Source organism: Momordica charantia (assembly GCF_013281855.1).
Source record: "Momordica charantia cultivar OHB3-1 chromosome 6 unlocalized genomic scaffold, Mcharantia_2.0 BLBB01000006.1, whole genome shotgun sequence".
Lineage (NCBI taxonomy): Eukaryota > Viridiplantae > Streptophyta > Magnoliopsida > Cucurbitales > Cucurbitaceae > Momordica > Momordica charantia.
Genome location: NW_028275164.1, coordinates 18,381,193 through 18,397,137, shown reverse-complemented (window position 1 = coordinate 18,397,137; position 15,945 = coordinate 18,381,193). Strand labels below are relative to the sequence as shown.

At 44.1% G+C, this 15,945-nt stretch overlaps 1 protein-coding gene across 1 annotated transcript; it reads right to left on the bottom strand.

The window, feature by feature from the left end:
• Nucleotides 1-8,509: 8,509 nt before the first annotated feature.
• Nucleotides 8,510-10,473, bottom strand: LOC148210845 (uncharacterized). The gene is made up of 2 exons (XM_088125217.1): nucleotides 9,294-10,473; nucleotides 8,510-9,204 (listed from the first exon to the last, which is right to left on the bottom strand). The coding sequence occupies exons 1-2, from the start codon at nucleotides 10,471-10,473 to the stop codon at nucleotides 8,510-8,512; spliced, it is 1,875 nt and encodes a 624-aa protein (XP_087981343.1).
• Between the last annotated feature and the right edge of the window lie 5,472 nt (nucleotides 10,474-15,945).

The window sequence follows — 15,945 nt, the reverse complement described above, 5'->3', positions numbered from 1 at the left end:
CCTTTATTTCAGATGCTGCAAAATAATCCAAGAGAGGACGATGTTGTGAAGGTCAACGTTTGCAAGATTGACGTTGTGCCAACATTTTAAATATTCAATTGTTGTTTCTAAGTCATCAAATTTTGCTTGTAACTTTTGAGTTTTTGGTCTTCCAAATTATGGTTTCAACTTTAAAGTTCAATTCTGAGAGGTTATTAAGTAGACCAATTGTGGTCATTACTACTTATGGGTTTTATTTTGGGAAGTGAAGGGTTGGGGGTTTCAATCATATAATGGCTATAAAAAGCCCCATCCAAGCTATGTAAAAGGCAGATTTTAGCTGAATGAAATTTGATCTCTCAAGAGACATTTTCTTTAGAAATCCCATTGTCATTTCTAAGGTTTCTTGCAATTCTTGTGATAGATTGCATTTTGAGCCATTCAATCCAGCCTTGATCAAGTTTGATTGTGGAATGACTCATTCTAGAACAAGATCTCAATTCTTGCTTCTAGATCTTTGATCATAGAGGTAATCAATTTCTAGCATTTCTCTTGGTTGATTCTAACTTGTTTAAGGAGGTGTTAATTTCTTTGATTCAAGGGTTCTTGCTCAACAAAAGCTTGGATCATTGGGCTGAGAATTAGGATTGTCTTATCATATGACGAGCGGGGACCATAGGCTGCGTAGTTACTTTTGCTTAGCTTAAGTTTTAGATGGTTAAAACCTTATGTTTTGGTCAATAAACTATTTGTTCTTATTTGAATAATTGGGAGGTTCCCACTTGTTGTTTATTTTATTTCGGGATAGCTGTTTATTTTAGTTTTCTTCCATTCATTGAGTTTTGCCTAGTTGGAATAATAAAGTTGCCTCATGAGGTTGTCCACGAATGATGTTGATTGATATTCTATAGAGTTGATTCATTGTTAAATTGATGAGAGGTGAAGCTTGAGTTTATATAAATTTTTTTCACAGGGAGTTGACATCTCGTGTTTGGGGTTAAGTTTAGACATTTGGGTAGTTAACGTGACCTAGAAATGTGTGGGAAGTTCTGGGGCGTTACAGAAAACACATGCTAGTCGTTGGGTTACACAAGGCCTTGTAGTGGATGATTTGGGGGTTATGTGGTAAAGTTTTAGCGAATGACGATGTTTCGAATGCATGTTTTATCTTGTAATGAAAGTGGATGTACCGGTGTTGTGGCCTGATGGGCAATGGATGAGGCGGTTAAGTCCCTACTGGATGTCGAGGCTCCGGGGGTAGAAGGCCTTGGGGATAAATGACAAGGTCGGACACCAAGTTTTCTATAAAGGAGTATTGGGGTCATGGGGATAAATGTCAAGGACCAATATGCTGGTAGCCATCGGTACCTTGGGGATAAACAACAAGGCCGAACATCAAGTTTCTGTAGATGAGTATTGGGGTCTTGGGGATAAATGTCAAAAACCAATATGTCGAGTAGTCATCGGTACCTTGGGGATAAATGTCAAAGACTGGTGCGTAGTTCAAGGCCTTGGGGATAAATGGCAAGGTCAAACGCCAAGCTTTTGTAGAGGGAGGTCGGTATCTTAGGGATAAATGTCAAGAGCCGATACGCCTCGAAGAGTTAGACTTGGAGTACTAAGGTAAAAGGTAGAGCGAATTTTAGCTCGAGTGGGTCACAGGTTAGTGGGTCGTGTAGTCGAAATCCTGGGAGTCCTAGTGTTTGGATGCTTATATGGTAATGTTAATCTACTGTTATCATCTCTTGTTGCCTAGTTGTTTGTTTTGCTATTGTGTTTGATGTCGCTGTGATTACGAGCATGCTGTTGTGATTAGTTAGGGAGGGCTACTTACGGAGTATTTTATATACTCACCCCCCCTCTACCTTAATTGTTTCAGGTGCGAACAGGGCCCCCGACCGTGGTGATGACGTTGAGGAGGCTTGACCGAGGAGGGATCACTAGTTGTGTTGGTTAGGATGGCGGAAACTGTTGTTCATTGCGAGTAGCGTTAGAAACTTATAGTTAGAGGTGTACTAGACATTGGGTTGACTCACGGTACGTTTTCTTTTTCCTTATTCATTCTTAGTAGGCGAACTAATGTCTTCCGGTTATTGTTATTATTCGAGTCACTGATGCACTCTGGATTACTGGACTAAATGATTGTTTTTTTTATTTGGATTGCTAGCCACTGAGGCGGGCACGAACTTTTAGGAATTGATTGTGTTGTGAGTCTCTGATTATCTTTAAGGTAACTGTTTCACGTCTTTGTATTGAAGGGGGAAAGGATAGGGGAATGATCGCATTATTTCAATATTTCAAGATGTATTTTCGAGGGCATTACACTTTATGTTGCCTTTAATGGGAGGGGGGTGAATAGGTAATATAGTGACTTCATCTCGTTACGAAGTGAAATTTGGGGGCGTCACATTATTCTTCGATCCTCAAGAAAATAGAGTATTTGTATCGACAAACGCCACTTTCTTGGAAGAAAACCACGTTCGAGATCATAAACCATGGAGTAAGGTAGTGATTAATGAGATTTCCGAAGAGACTACAAATACGTCAACAAGAGTTGTTGATCAAACTGGAACTACAACAAGAGTTGTTGATGAAACCAATACATCACGTTAGTCACATCCACCTCAAGAATTGAGGGTGACCACTATGTGGGTTTAACTGAAACCCAAGTTATCATACCTAATGATGGAGTCGATGATCCATTGACCTACAAACAAGCAATGGAAGATGCTGACAAAGACAAATGGGTCAAAGTCATGAACTTGGAAATAAAGTCTATGTACTTCAATTCCGTTTGGTAACTTGTAGATCAACCTCATAGGGTAAAACTCATAGGGTGCTAATGGATCTATAAGCAAAAACGAGACACCGAAGGAAAGGTACAAACCTATAAAGCAAGACTTGTGGCGAAAGGCTACACACAAAGGGAAATGGTGGACTATGAAGAAACCTTTTCCCCTGTAGCTATGCTTAAGTCCATAAGAATACTTTTGTCCATTGCCACATATTATGACTATGAAATGTGGCAAATGGACATTAAGACTGTCTTTCTTAATGCAATCTTGAAGCAAGTATTTATATGTCTCAACCCGAAGGGTTCATAGCACAAGGTCAAGAGCAAAAGGTTTGCAAGCTTAAACGATCCATATATGGATTGAAACTGTAAAGACCCGAATTTCTGATACGTTTAACGAAGTAACGGCCCTATAACGCTTACTGAACCCTCCTATTTAAGGTAACGAAAATGTAATGTTCTCTTAAAGCAACATACAAAATGGAGGTACAAAACAATGGAATATCTAGAAAATAATACCCGCCTCAGTGGTCAGGAATCCAATCAAAAGGAACTAATCGTTGGTCTCGTAATCCAAAATACATCAGTAAATCGAATAGTAAAAATCCCCATAAAGCTATAAGAGAAGGTATCCTTTGAGTTAACCCAATGTTTAATTCCCCTTTTATTTCATAGCAATGAGATTTTAACGATGTCTGCAATGCACGACATTATTCCTTAGCCTAACCAACACCGCTAGTGATCCCTCCTCAGTCGGACCTCCTCCACGTCATCACCACGGTCGGCCATGTTCACACCTGAAACAATTAAGGTAAAAGGGGGGTGAGTACATAAAATAATCCGTAAGTAGCCCACCCTAACTAACACCACACATGCTCGTAATCACAACCACATCAAATGAAAACAATAGTAGAACAAACAGATAGGCAGCACGGAATAATAATAATAGATTAAGATTTCCATACAAGCAACCCAACGCCTAGACTCCCGGGACTCCAACCACACGACCCACTAGCTTGTGTCCCTACTTGAACTAACACTCACTCCCACCCTACGTTGGTACTCCAAGTCTAACTTTTCGAGGCGTAACGGCTCTTGACATTTATTCCCAAGATACCGACCTCCCTCTACGACGCTTGGTGTTCGACCTTACCATTTATTCCCAAGGTCTTGAACTGTTACTCATAAGCACCACTCCACGTTAGCCTTCGAGTCTAACTCTTCGAGTCGTATTGGCCCTTGACATTTATTCCCAAGGCCCCAATACTTCTCTACCGAAGCTTGATGTTCGACCTTTCCATTTATCCACAAGGCCTTGAACTGTGCACCAGTCCTTGACATTTATCCCCAAGGTACCGATGACTACCCGTCGTATTGGTTCTTGACATTTATTCCCAAGACCCCAATACTTCTCCATATAAACCTGATGTTCGGCCTTGCCATTTATTCCCAAGGCATCCACTCAAAGCTTTGAATACCCAAGCGACTAGTATGCATTTTCAATTCAGACAACCCACAGGTTAACGATCCACTAATCCGACCCATCACTCTTGACAATTCCCACTAATCCTCCAAAGACAACCTATAAGTAAGTCTTCCACATTTCAATTCACAGCACAATTTTACCAGCATGCTTTTCTTCGTACCGTACAATACACTAACCTAGCAGTTTTCAACAAAACAATATAAAACTGTATAACAGGCTATCAACACATGCATTTCGTCTCCGACATGTTTACAAACGTCATGGGTTAACTACCTCCCACCACAATAATCAGAACTGACCAATCACATCCAACAATAAGAAATCATGCATTCTCATAATGTCTAACAATGAAAACAGTAACACGTAACACAACGACAATCATTAAGAGTTCACAAAACCAAGACTAACAATTTTTCTAATGCATGAAATAAATTATTCTAACTAAAAATCAGCACCAAAACCATTCCGTTAACACCAAATAACGCACGCACTCGCCCCTGGTGCTACTTACACACTGCTATGCTCATATATCTTGCGTCAATTCACCACCTATCCAACAATAGACAAACGAAATAATTAATACAAATTTCCAGCCGTCTAAATTCATTCAAGAGATCTCGCAATGTCCATTACCGCAAAAATCGACTTCGTCTAGGTGCGGGTAACTCAGGCCTAACTCGAATAAATGTGGGTTGCGTATATCAAGCCTCTAATGGTTATGGGTAGGCACCGAAATCGGAAACTGCTGCTGTCCGGACTATTTTAGCAGTAAAAACCCTCCAAAAACGATACCCACGACGCTGTGTGCAGCAAGGACCCGCGCCACGACCCGCCGCTACTGGAATCCGCGCACCACCGTTGCTGCCCGATGCCCACGCACCACCGCTGCTGCCCGTCACCCGCGCGCCGTTGCTGCCCGACGCCCTCGCTCCGCTGCTGCCCGACACCCGCGCACACCCGCTGTTGCCGGAAAACAGTGCACCCGTTGCTGCCCGACGCCGCGCACCGCCGCTGCCCGGAGTCGCCCGCCGCCGCTGCCTGCCGCGCCGCCTGCTGCTGTCAACCGGAGAAGGTAAGCCGCTACGTCGGAGGTCGCCGTCCATCGAGTGCTTCGGGGTGGGTTGAGGCGCCTGTAGAAGAGAGAAAAAAGAAAACGAAAACTAAAACGGTGGGGGAAGAGGTTCACGAATGGGAGGGGTTTTGGGGACTAGGGTTTCTCCTTACCTTTCCTTTGTTTTTTTACAAGGAGGGACCCACTTGGACTAGGGTTTTTCTCTCTCCCTCTTGTTTTAAAACAAGGAAGGCCCACTTACCTAGATACTTAATTTGGGCCCAATGAATCAGAACAATTGTAGAGAAACAATTTCCTCGTTACACAATAATTAGATACGTAAGTACACGTCAACACTCATAACAATCACCACAGCAGCTCGAAATAAAATGAAATGAAACAATTAAATTGAATAAAAAGAAATTTCTAAGAAAGGAGGCCCGGAGGCTCGAGGGTAAACTAACCTGAGTAACGCGGGGCGTTACAGACTTCCCCCCTTTAGAAACTTTCGTCCTCGAAAGTTCGTCGTTCGAATAATTCAGGGTACCTGGCTCTAATCTCGTCTTTCCTTTCCCAGGTGGCTTCCTCCACTTGGTGATTCCTCCACAAGACCTTCACCAAGTCAATTGCCCGATTCCGTAGCACCTCGGTCTCTTTTGCTACGATTTCAACGGGTACCTCCTTATAACACAAGGTTTCATCTACCTGCAGCGGTTCATAATCCAAGACGTGTGAAGGGTCATGGACATACTTCCTCAGCATGGACACGTGGAACACGTTATGCACTACACTCAACGACGGTGGCAAGGCCAACCGGTAAGCGACTGGGCCAATGCGCTCCAAGATCTCAAAAGGACCAATAAATCTTGGACTGAGTTTTCCCTTCTTACCAAAACGTAGGACTCCCTTCACCGGTGCCACACGAAGGAAAACGTGGTCGCCGACGTCAAACTCCAATGCCCTTCGTCTAACATCAGCGTAACTCTTCTGTCTGCTCTGAGTCGTCTGCATTCTTGCCCTAATCCTTTGGATGGCACCATTAGTCTCCTGCACCAACTCTGGTCCCAACAGAGCCCTCTCACCGACCTCGTCCCAATGCACCGGCGACCTACACTTCCTCCCATACAAAGCTTCATGTAGGGTCATGGCAATGGTCGACTGATAACTGTTGTTGTAGGCAAACTCTGTTAAGAACAGGTATTTGTCCCAAGAACCACCGAAGTCCAGTATGCAAGCCCTCAACATATCCTCCAAAATCTGATTCAGACGCTCAGCCTGGCCATCGGTCTGGGGATGGAACGCCGTACTAAAATTGAGCTGCGTCCCAAGTGCTTTATGCAAACTTTGCCTAAAAGTTGACGTGAAGCGGGGGTCTCGATCTGACACGATGGACGCTGGTATGCCATGGAGTCTAACTATCTCTTGCATATACAATTTCGCCCACCTTTCTACTGAAAAAGTGGTCTTGCCTGGTATGAAATCGTAGACTTTGTTAAGCGATCCACAATCACCCAGATCACTGTGAAACCTTTAGCCGTCCTCGGCAGCCCTGTAATGAAGTCCATGACTACGTCATCCCATTTCCACACAGGTACACTCAGAGGTTGCAGTAACCCGGCAGGTCTCTGTCTTGAGGCTTTCACCTGTTGACACGTCAGACATTTACTAACAAACTGGGCAATTTCGCGCTTCATGTTGTGCCTCCAGTAGTGCTTCTTAAGGTCCCTGTACATTTTGGTGCTCCCAGGATGCACCGAAAACGGGGTACTATGAGCCTCGGTTAATAATTCCTTCCTTAAAGAGAAATCTCTTGGTACACACAGTCTCCCCTGATAAAGCAGGGCCGTATCTCTGGAAAGAGAAAAATCCCCTTGACCCACCGTACGGAAACCCTTGCTCAGGCTGGGATCTCCCTTCTGTGCAGCGATGACCCGCTGTCTTAAAGTGGGTTCAACCGAGAGTCGAGCTAACACTGCCGAGACATCTTCCACCACTAATTCCACCTCAGAACGATCCAACTCGTCTAGTACTGGTCTACGAGGCGCTGTCGGAGGTGCCATGCTTGTTGCCCTCCTACTGAGTGCATCGGCCACCACGTTCGCCTTACCCAGATGGTAGTTGATCTCACAGTCATAGTCCTTTAACAGTTCTAACCACCTCCTCTGCCTTAGGTTAAGTTCTTTCCGAGTGAACAAATATTTTAAACTTTGGTGGTCGGTGAAAATTTGAATCTTTTCCCCATAAAGGTAGTGTCTCCATAGCTTCAGGGCAAACACCACCGCAGCAAGCTCCAAATCATGGGTAGGATAATTAAGCTCATGTACCTTTAACTGCCGCGAGGCATAGGCTATTACTTTCCCATGTTGCATCAGAACGCAACCCAAACCTCTCCGCGAAGCGTCACTCTACACCACTAAACCTCCCGTCCCATCCGGTACCGTTAGTACCGGGGTCGTGACCAAACACTTCTTTAGTTCCTGAAAACTTTTCTCGCACCCATCGCTCCAAGTGAAAGTGGCATTCTTACCGGTCAACTGAGTCAAGGGCGCCGCCAACCGAGAGAAATCTTGGACGAACCTCCTGTAATAGCCAGCTAGCCCGAGGAAACTACGGATTTAGGTCACTGTGCGAGGCCTTGGCCAACCACTGACCGCCTCTACTTTTGCCGGGTCCACGGCAATACCTTCCCTGGTGACTATGTGGCCAAGGAAGGCCACCTTATCCAACCAAAACTCGCATTTTGAGAACTTCGCATACAAGCTATTCCCCCTCAAGGCGGTACGGTAAGGACCTGTCGCAGATGTTCTTTGTGTTGTTCTTCTGTCTTGGAGTAAATTAAAATGTCGTCGATAAATACGATCATAAACAGGTCCAAAAATTCCTTAAAAACTCAATTCATGAGATCCATGAATGCCGCAGGGGCATTAATGAGTCCGAAAGACATTACAGTAAACTCAAAATGCCCATACCTGGTCCTGAAGGCTGTCCTTGGTATGTCAGCATCCTTAATTCTCAATTGGTGGTACCCCGATCGTAGGTCTATCTTAGAGAACACCCTCGCTCCTTTTAGTTGGTCAAAGAGGTCGTCGATACGAGGAATGGGGTATCTATTCTTCGTTGTCACCTTGTTCAACTCTCGGTAATCGACGCAAAGTCGCATAGATCCGTCCTTCTTTTTCACAAAAAGCACTGGAGCACCCTAAGGAGACACGCTCGGGCGAATGAAGCCCTTGTCCAAGAGCTCTTCTAGCTGAGCCTTGAGCTCTTTAAGTTCCACTGGAGCCATACGATACGGTGCCTTAGAGATAGGGGCTGTCTCGGGTAATAAATCGATGCAAAAGTCCAATTCACGGACAGGAGGTAGCCCCGGGAGGTCTTCAGGGAACACATATGGAAACTCCTTAACCACGTGGACGGAGTCGATGCTGGGTGAAGTCACACTAATGTCGACGACACTGGCCAAATATCCCCAGGCACCATTCTGTAAAAGGCGCCTTGCCTTCAACGCTAAGACTGCCCTTGGAACTCCACCCGTAACCCCTTTAAACGTAAAGCTTCGACCCGAAGGTAGTTGGAAAGAGACTTCCCTCCTTGAGCAGTTAATGTTGGCTTGGTTGGTAGCTAGCCAATCCATGCCCAATATGACATCAAAATCCTGCATGTCCAGTTGGATCAATCTTGCCTTTAGGGTCTGGTCGTCAAAAGATGACTCACCTGCTCTCACCATTTGACTAGCAATCAAAACCGACCCTGAAGGTATAGAAACTGACAACAGAAACCCTAACGGCTCTAGTTCGAAGGTTGCCTGACGAACAAACGCAGTAGAGATGAAGGTGTGACTCGATCCCGAGTCAAACAATACATAAGCAGGCACATTATGGACTAAGACTGTACCTTGGAGATAATGCAAAGGTAAAGACATAAACCCCACACGCAACACCCCAAATAAAACAAAAAGAAAACCACAAGCGAGAAAGAAGTACCTGTGACAACGGTTTCGGCATCCGCCGCTTCCTTGCGAGTAAGTGCGAAGACACGAGCCCTCTGATTACCTCCCTGCGTCGAAACTGTTGGGGGAGCCCTCTGGCCTAGCCTCTGGGTATTCGCGGTCGTCATAGAACATTCCCTTGCAAAATGCCCCTCCCTTCCGCACCTGAAACAACCCCTAGTTCCCATCCAACACTGCCCTGCATGTCTTCTCTGGCATGAGGGGCACAGTAGTGGCAGGCCCTGCTGCTGAGCCGGGCGCTGGGGTGCTCTAAATGGCTGTTCGGCATAAGCCGGAGAGACCTTCCTTTTCACACCTGAAGATGGTCCGACTTCCACTAGAGGTTGGACCCTGTTGGAGACATCTTTATCCATAATTAAGGCACCCTTAACTGCTTCAGCGTAGGTGATGGGTCGCTGAAGGTCCACTGGTCCCCTTATTTCCTTGCGCAAGCCCTTAACAAACCTCTTGATCTTCAATGCTTCAGTGGGAATTAATTCCCGAGCAAAACGAGAGAGCTCCGTAAACTTCCTTTCATACTGTGCTACCGTTAAGGTTCCTTGGCTGAGATGGAGGAATTCTGCCTCTTTCATATCTTTCACAGTCTCCGGGTAATAGTAGTCGTACAACAAGTCCTTGAACCTTGCCCACGTAACTGGTACATTAGCATGATCTTCTGCCGCTGCTACTGAGTCCCACCAATTCAGAGCATTGCCCCTCAACATAAAAACCGCGCCCTTAACCTTGAATTGGTCCTCGCAACCTAGGTACACATAAAGGGCTTCCAACTCCCTGACCCACTCTTCTGCTGATGTCGCTTTCTCGCTTCCCCCATCAAAGGTAGGGGGCCCGTAATGCTTGAAATCCTTGATGAATTGATCCTCGCTCTGGGGAGTATGAAAGTGTCGAGGTGGCTGAGTTTGTGCACCGCCAACCCCCGCTGTGTTATTGACCAGTGCCTGCAATGCCTCCACAAGCAACGCCAACTGTGGGTTTCCCTGGGGAACTGTCGGGGGAACTGGGGGATTTACCCGCTCCTGAGCTGCTGCTGGAGGAATTGGAGGAACTACCCCTGCCTGATCACCAGTAGGAGGGGGTGGTGGGTCCGCCACATCCTCACCTCCGGGAGTTGGGTCAATGTCTGCACGCAGCCTCATACTACGACGGGGTGGCATTGTCTGGATGAAAGAGCACAACAATCAAGAACGACGTTAGCACGTTACTCTACCAAAAAACCAGCAGTAGTATGGCAGTCGAAACTCCCACATAAAAGCAAGGTCAACTACATTCTAGCTAGTATACTCAGTGACCGCCCTAGGCCTAATAAAACTGACGAGAAAAGAATTAATGCAAAGACAATTCATGGGGAAAGTATAAGTTCACAAGAGCAAGCATGAGGCGTACCTGGTGATGACAAGGAGGCCGATCGGGATCACTACTCCTAAGTACCCTAGTTACTAGGTCAGTCTACAGGAACGTTTCGGCTCTGATACCAACTGTAAATACCCGGATTTCTGATACGTTTAACGAAGTAACGGTCCTATAACTCTTACTGAACCCTCCTATTTAAGGTAACGAAAATGTAATGTTCTCTTAAAGCAACATACAAAATGGAGGTACACAACAATGGAATATCTAGAAAATAATACCCGCCTCAGTGGTCAGGAATCCAATCAAAAGGAACTAATCGTTGGTCTCGTAATCCAAAATACATCAGTAAATCGAATAGTTAAAATCCCCATAAAGCTATAAGAGAAGGTGTCCTTTGAGTTAACCCAATGTTTAATTCCCCTTTTATTTCATAGCAATGAGATTTTAACGATGTCTGCAATGCACGACATTATTCCCTAGCCTAACCTAACCAACACCGCTAGTGATCCCTCATCAGCCAGACCTCCTCCACGTCATAACCACAGTCGGCCCTGTTCACACCTGAAACAATTAAGGTAAAAGGGGGGGTGAGTACATAAAATACTCCGTAAGTAGCCCACCCTAACTAACACCACAACATGCTCATAATCACAACCACATCAAATGAAAACAATGGCAGAACAAACAGATAGGCAGCACGGAATAATAATAATAGATTAACATTTCCATACAAGCAACCCAACTCCTTGACTCCCGGGCCTCCAACCACACGACCCACTAGCCTGTTGTTAGGGTTGACTTTTTACTGCAGAAACATGTGTCGGTAGCCCTGTTTCACCACGTTTTTTACCCTTTTCCCATTATTATTTGCCAAAAATGACCACATATTCTTAAAGTAGAACATACATAGATTATTTATGCATAAAAGTCAAACTATGGTACTTTAGGAAAAATATGAGATAAATGCGGTCAAAGTTGGAAGAAAATAACAGAATTCTGTCTTTTGCAGAATTGCGCCTGGCGCATTTTTGGAGGGCAATTTGTCAAAACGCAAGTTTTGATTAATGAAGGACAAGGAGGACATTTCCCACATGTTCAAAACCGTGAGTCCAAGTCCAAGTGAGGTGGTTAGGTGAATCTCAATCCTTTTCCACCTAAAATGGAGGGGAGTTTCAACCAACCTATGGTGCTATAAAAGGAAGCCATCCATCCCTCAACAAATCATTCCTTCCAAGCTTCATTTCATCTTCTTTTAGATGCTCTGTAGTTGTAGAACACGCTTTTAGGGTTTATGTTCATGTTCTAGTTGTTCATTTCTTCATTTTTCACGCTTTTACCTTTCGTAGTGCTTTTAATTCGAGTTCTTACTTTCGTTCTTTGTTTATTCTGTTATTTTAAAGTTCTTTAGCGAGTTTCAACTCTCCTCACGCTCGAGAGAGAAGAGGGTCAAGCTAGAACTTCTTGTACAGCTTATTTATTCATTTAAATTCAATGAAAAATACTTTCTTTATGTTTTCATGCATTTACTTCCATTTAATTATGCTCTAAATTAGTTATCAATCTCCTTGTGGAATGCCTTAGTCAAATGATTTGATTTTCAACACGCTCGGAATTTTGGCCAGATTGCGCCAGACACTTTTTTGGGTTGGTTTCTAAAAACTTCTCTTTACATCTTTTTTCCATTTGGCCAGTGGGAACTTGATTTATACACTAAAGCCCAACCTTGGGAAATGTGAGTTAGGTAAAATAATAGGAAACCAATATGGGATGTGACTTAGGAATAAGTGCATAAAACATGGTCCTAGGCATAGGCCCTCTGACCCATAATGCAAATGAGTTGGTAGATATTCTCTAGGATTGTAATCACACATAGGAATATGATTGTAGGTTACCCTAGCCTCTGCAGCAACCAAAAGCGGTAGTGAAAGAGTAGAACTCAAATCCCAAGAAAAGTCAAGAATTGCACCTAGTGCATTTTCCCAACATAGTGTGTTTTCCATGTTTTGCATCAAAACTAAGGTAGGAGACAAGGAGGTTGAGTTTCATTAAATTTCTTGATAGTTAAAACCCCAAACAACAACATTTCACCATTATTTTCTTCCTAAATAACAATTGCATATTTGAACTATTTAACTGCATTACTTGATTTTGAAAAGCAACAAGTCCCTGAGGATTCGACCTTGGATTACTTCCAAGTATTACTTGTGACCATGTGCGCTTGCACGAGTCTCTAATCTTTTTAAAAGTAGAGAAAATCCCAACACCTGTGTCCCTACTTGAACTAACACTCACTCCCACCCTACGTTGGTACTCCAAGTCTAACTTTTCGAGGAGTAACGGCTCTTGACATTTATTCCCAAGATACCGACCTCCCTCTACAACGCTTGGTGTTCGACCTTGTCATTTATTCCCAAGGTCTTGAACTGTTACTCATAAGCACCACTCCACGTTAGCCTTCGAGTCTATCTCTTCGAGTCGTATTGGCCCTTGACATTTATTCTCAAGGCCCCAATACTTCTCTACCGAAGCTTGATGTTCGACCCTGCCATTTATCCCCAAGGCCTTGAACTGTGCACCAGTCCTTGACATTTATCCCCAAGGTAACGATGACTACCCGTCGTATTGGTTCTTGACATTTATTCCCAAGACCCCAATACTTCTCCATATAAACCTGATGTTCGGCCTTGCCATTTATTCCCAAGGCATCCACTCAAAGCTTTGAATACCAAAGCGACTAGTATGCATTTTCAATTCAGACAACCCACAGGTTAACGATCCACTAATCTGACTCATCACTCTTGACAATTCCCACTAATCCTCCAAAGACAACCTATAAGTAAGTCTTCCACATTTCAATTCACAGCACAATTTTACCAGCATGCTTTTCTTCGTACCGTACAATACACTAACCTAGCAGTTTTCAACAAAACAATATAAAACTGTATAACAGGCTATCAACACATGCATTTCGTCTCCGACATGTTTACAAATGCCATGGGTTAACTACCTCCCACCACAATAATCAGAACTGACCAATCACATCCAACAATAAGAAATCATGCATTTTCATAATGTCTAACAATGAGAACAATAACACGTAACACAACGACAATCATTAAGAGTTCACAAAACCAAGACTAACAATTTTTCTAATGCATGAAATGAATTATTCTAACTAAAAAACAGCACCAAAACCATTCCGTTAACACCAAATAACGCACGCACTCGCCCCCTGGTCCTACTTACACACTTCTATGCTCCTATATCTTGCGTCAATTCACCACCTATCCAACAATAGACAAACGAAATAATTAATACAAATTTCCAGCCGTCTAAATTCATTCAAGAGATCTCGCAATGTCCATTACCGCAAAAATCGACTTCGTCTAGGTGCGGGTAACTCAGGCCTAACTCGAATAAATGTGGTTTACGTATATCGAGCCTCTAATGGTTTTGGGTAGGTGCCGAGATCGGAAACTGCTGCTGTCCGGACTATTTTAGCAGTAAAAACCCTCCAAAAACGATACCCACGACGCTGTGTGCAGCAAGGACCCGCGCCACGACCCGCTGCTACCGGAATCCGAGCACCACCGTTGCTGCCCGACGCCCACGCACCACCGCTGCTGCCCGTCACCCGCGCGCTGCTGCTGCCCAACGCCCGCGCTCCGCTGCTGCCCAACACCCGTGCACACCCGCTGCTGCCGGAAAACAGTGCACCCGTTGCTTCCCGACGCCGCGCACCGCCGCTGCCCGGAGTCGCCCGCCGCCGCTGCCTATCGCGCCGCCTGCTGCTGTCAACCGGAAGAGGCAAGCCGCTACATCGGAGGTCGCCGTCCGTCGAGTGCTTCGGGGTGGGTTGACGCGCCGGTAGAAGAGAGAAAAAAGAAAACGAAAACTAAAACGGTGGGGTAAGAGGTTCACGAATGGGAGGGGTTTTGGGGGCTAGGGTTTCTCCTTACCTTTCCTTTGTTTTTTTACAAGAATGGACCCACTTGGACTAGGGTTTTTCTCTCTCCCTCTTGTTTTAAAACAAGGAAGGCCCACTTACCTAGATACTTAATTTGGGCCCAATGAATCAGAACAATTGTAGAGAAACAATTTCCTCGTTACACAATAATTAGATACGTAAGTACACGTCAACACTCATAACAATCACCACAGCAGCTCGAAATAAAATGAAATGAAACAATTAAATTGAATAAAAAGAAATTTCTAAGAAAGGAGGCCCGGAGGCTCGAGGGTAAACTAACCTGAGTAACGCGGTGCGTTACAGAAACAAACATCTCGATCTTGGAACATAAGGCTTGATACTGCGATCAAATCTTATGGTTTTGACCAAAACGTTGATGAGCTTTGTGTATACAAGAAGATCGTCAACAACAAAGTAGCCTTCTTCGTGTTTATGTGGATGATATCCTACTCATTGGGAATGATGTAGGATACCTCACTAACATAAATAAATGGTGAGCTACTGAGTTCCAAATGAAGGATTTAGGAGAAACTCGGTATGTTCTTGGCATCCAAATTCTAAGGGATCGCAATAACAAACGCTAGCCCTGACTCAAGCAACTTATATCGACAAGATGCTTGTTCGATATTCGATGCAGATGATTACGCTTGTTTACATGCGTAAAAAGAAGATTTTAGATGCTGTTTTTACTATGTTTCAGCTTTGTTTCAGATTTTTCTCGATCGTTTGAGTTCCAATTCATGCAAAATTCATATATTATGGTTTGTGGATGGCTTATGTTGTATTTATGACATTTTAGGACCATTTGGGAGTGCAAATTAATCAAAAGAAGCGAAAAGACGAAAAAACACCTCAGGAGGCGCCAGGCGCCTGGGAAGCCTGCAGAAAACAGTTTTTCTTCCAACTTTGCCCTTAATGAAACGCGTCTTCCAATGCGTTTTGGTGGTTCCAACCGATGCATACGTGTAGAAGAAGTGTTCCACTATCAGTTTGAGCACGATTTGGTCAGTCAAAAGAGTTGGAAATGGGTGATTCACCATCGTTTTAGGACCTACCTAACCAATTCTGCACAGCTATAAATTCCAGCAACTTCTCCACCAAAATCATCAAGCCTTGCTTCCTTCTCTTGATCATTTTTAGTGTTTCTTTGTTGCTTTCTAAGTACTTTTGAGTTGCTTTCATTAGTTACTTTTGGTTTTTAAATCCCGAGTACTTTACATTCTTTTATTGAGCTTTGTTTTGTTTCCATTTGTACTTAGTTATTTTCTACTTATTCAAGTATATAAAAATCTAAGCACTTTGCTTA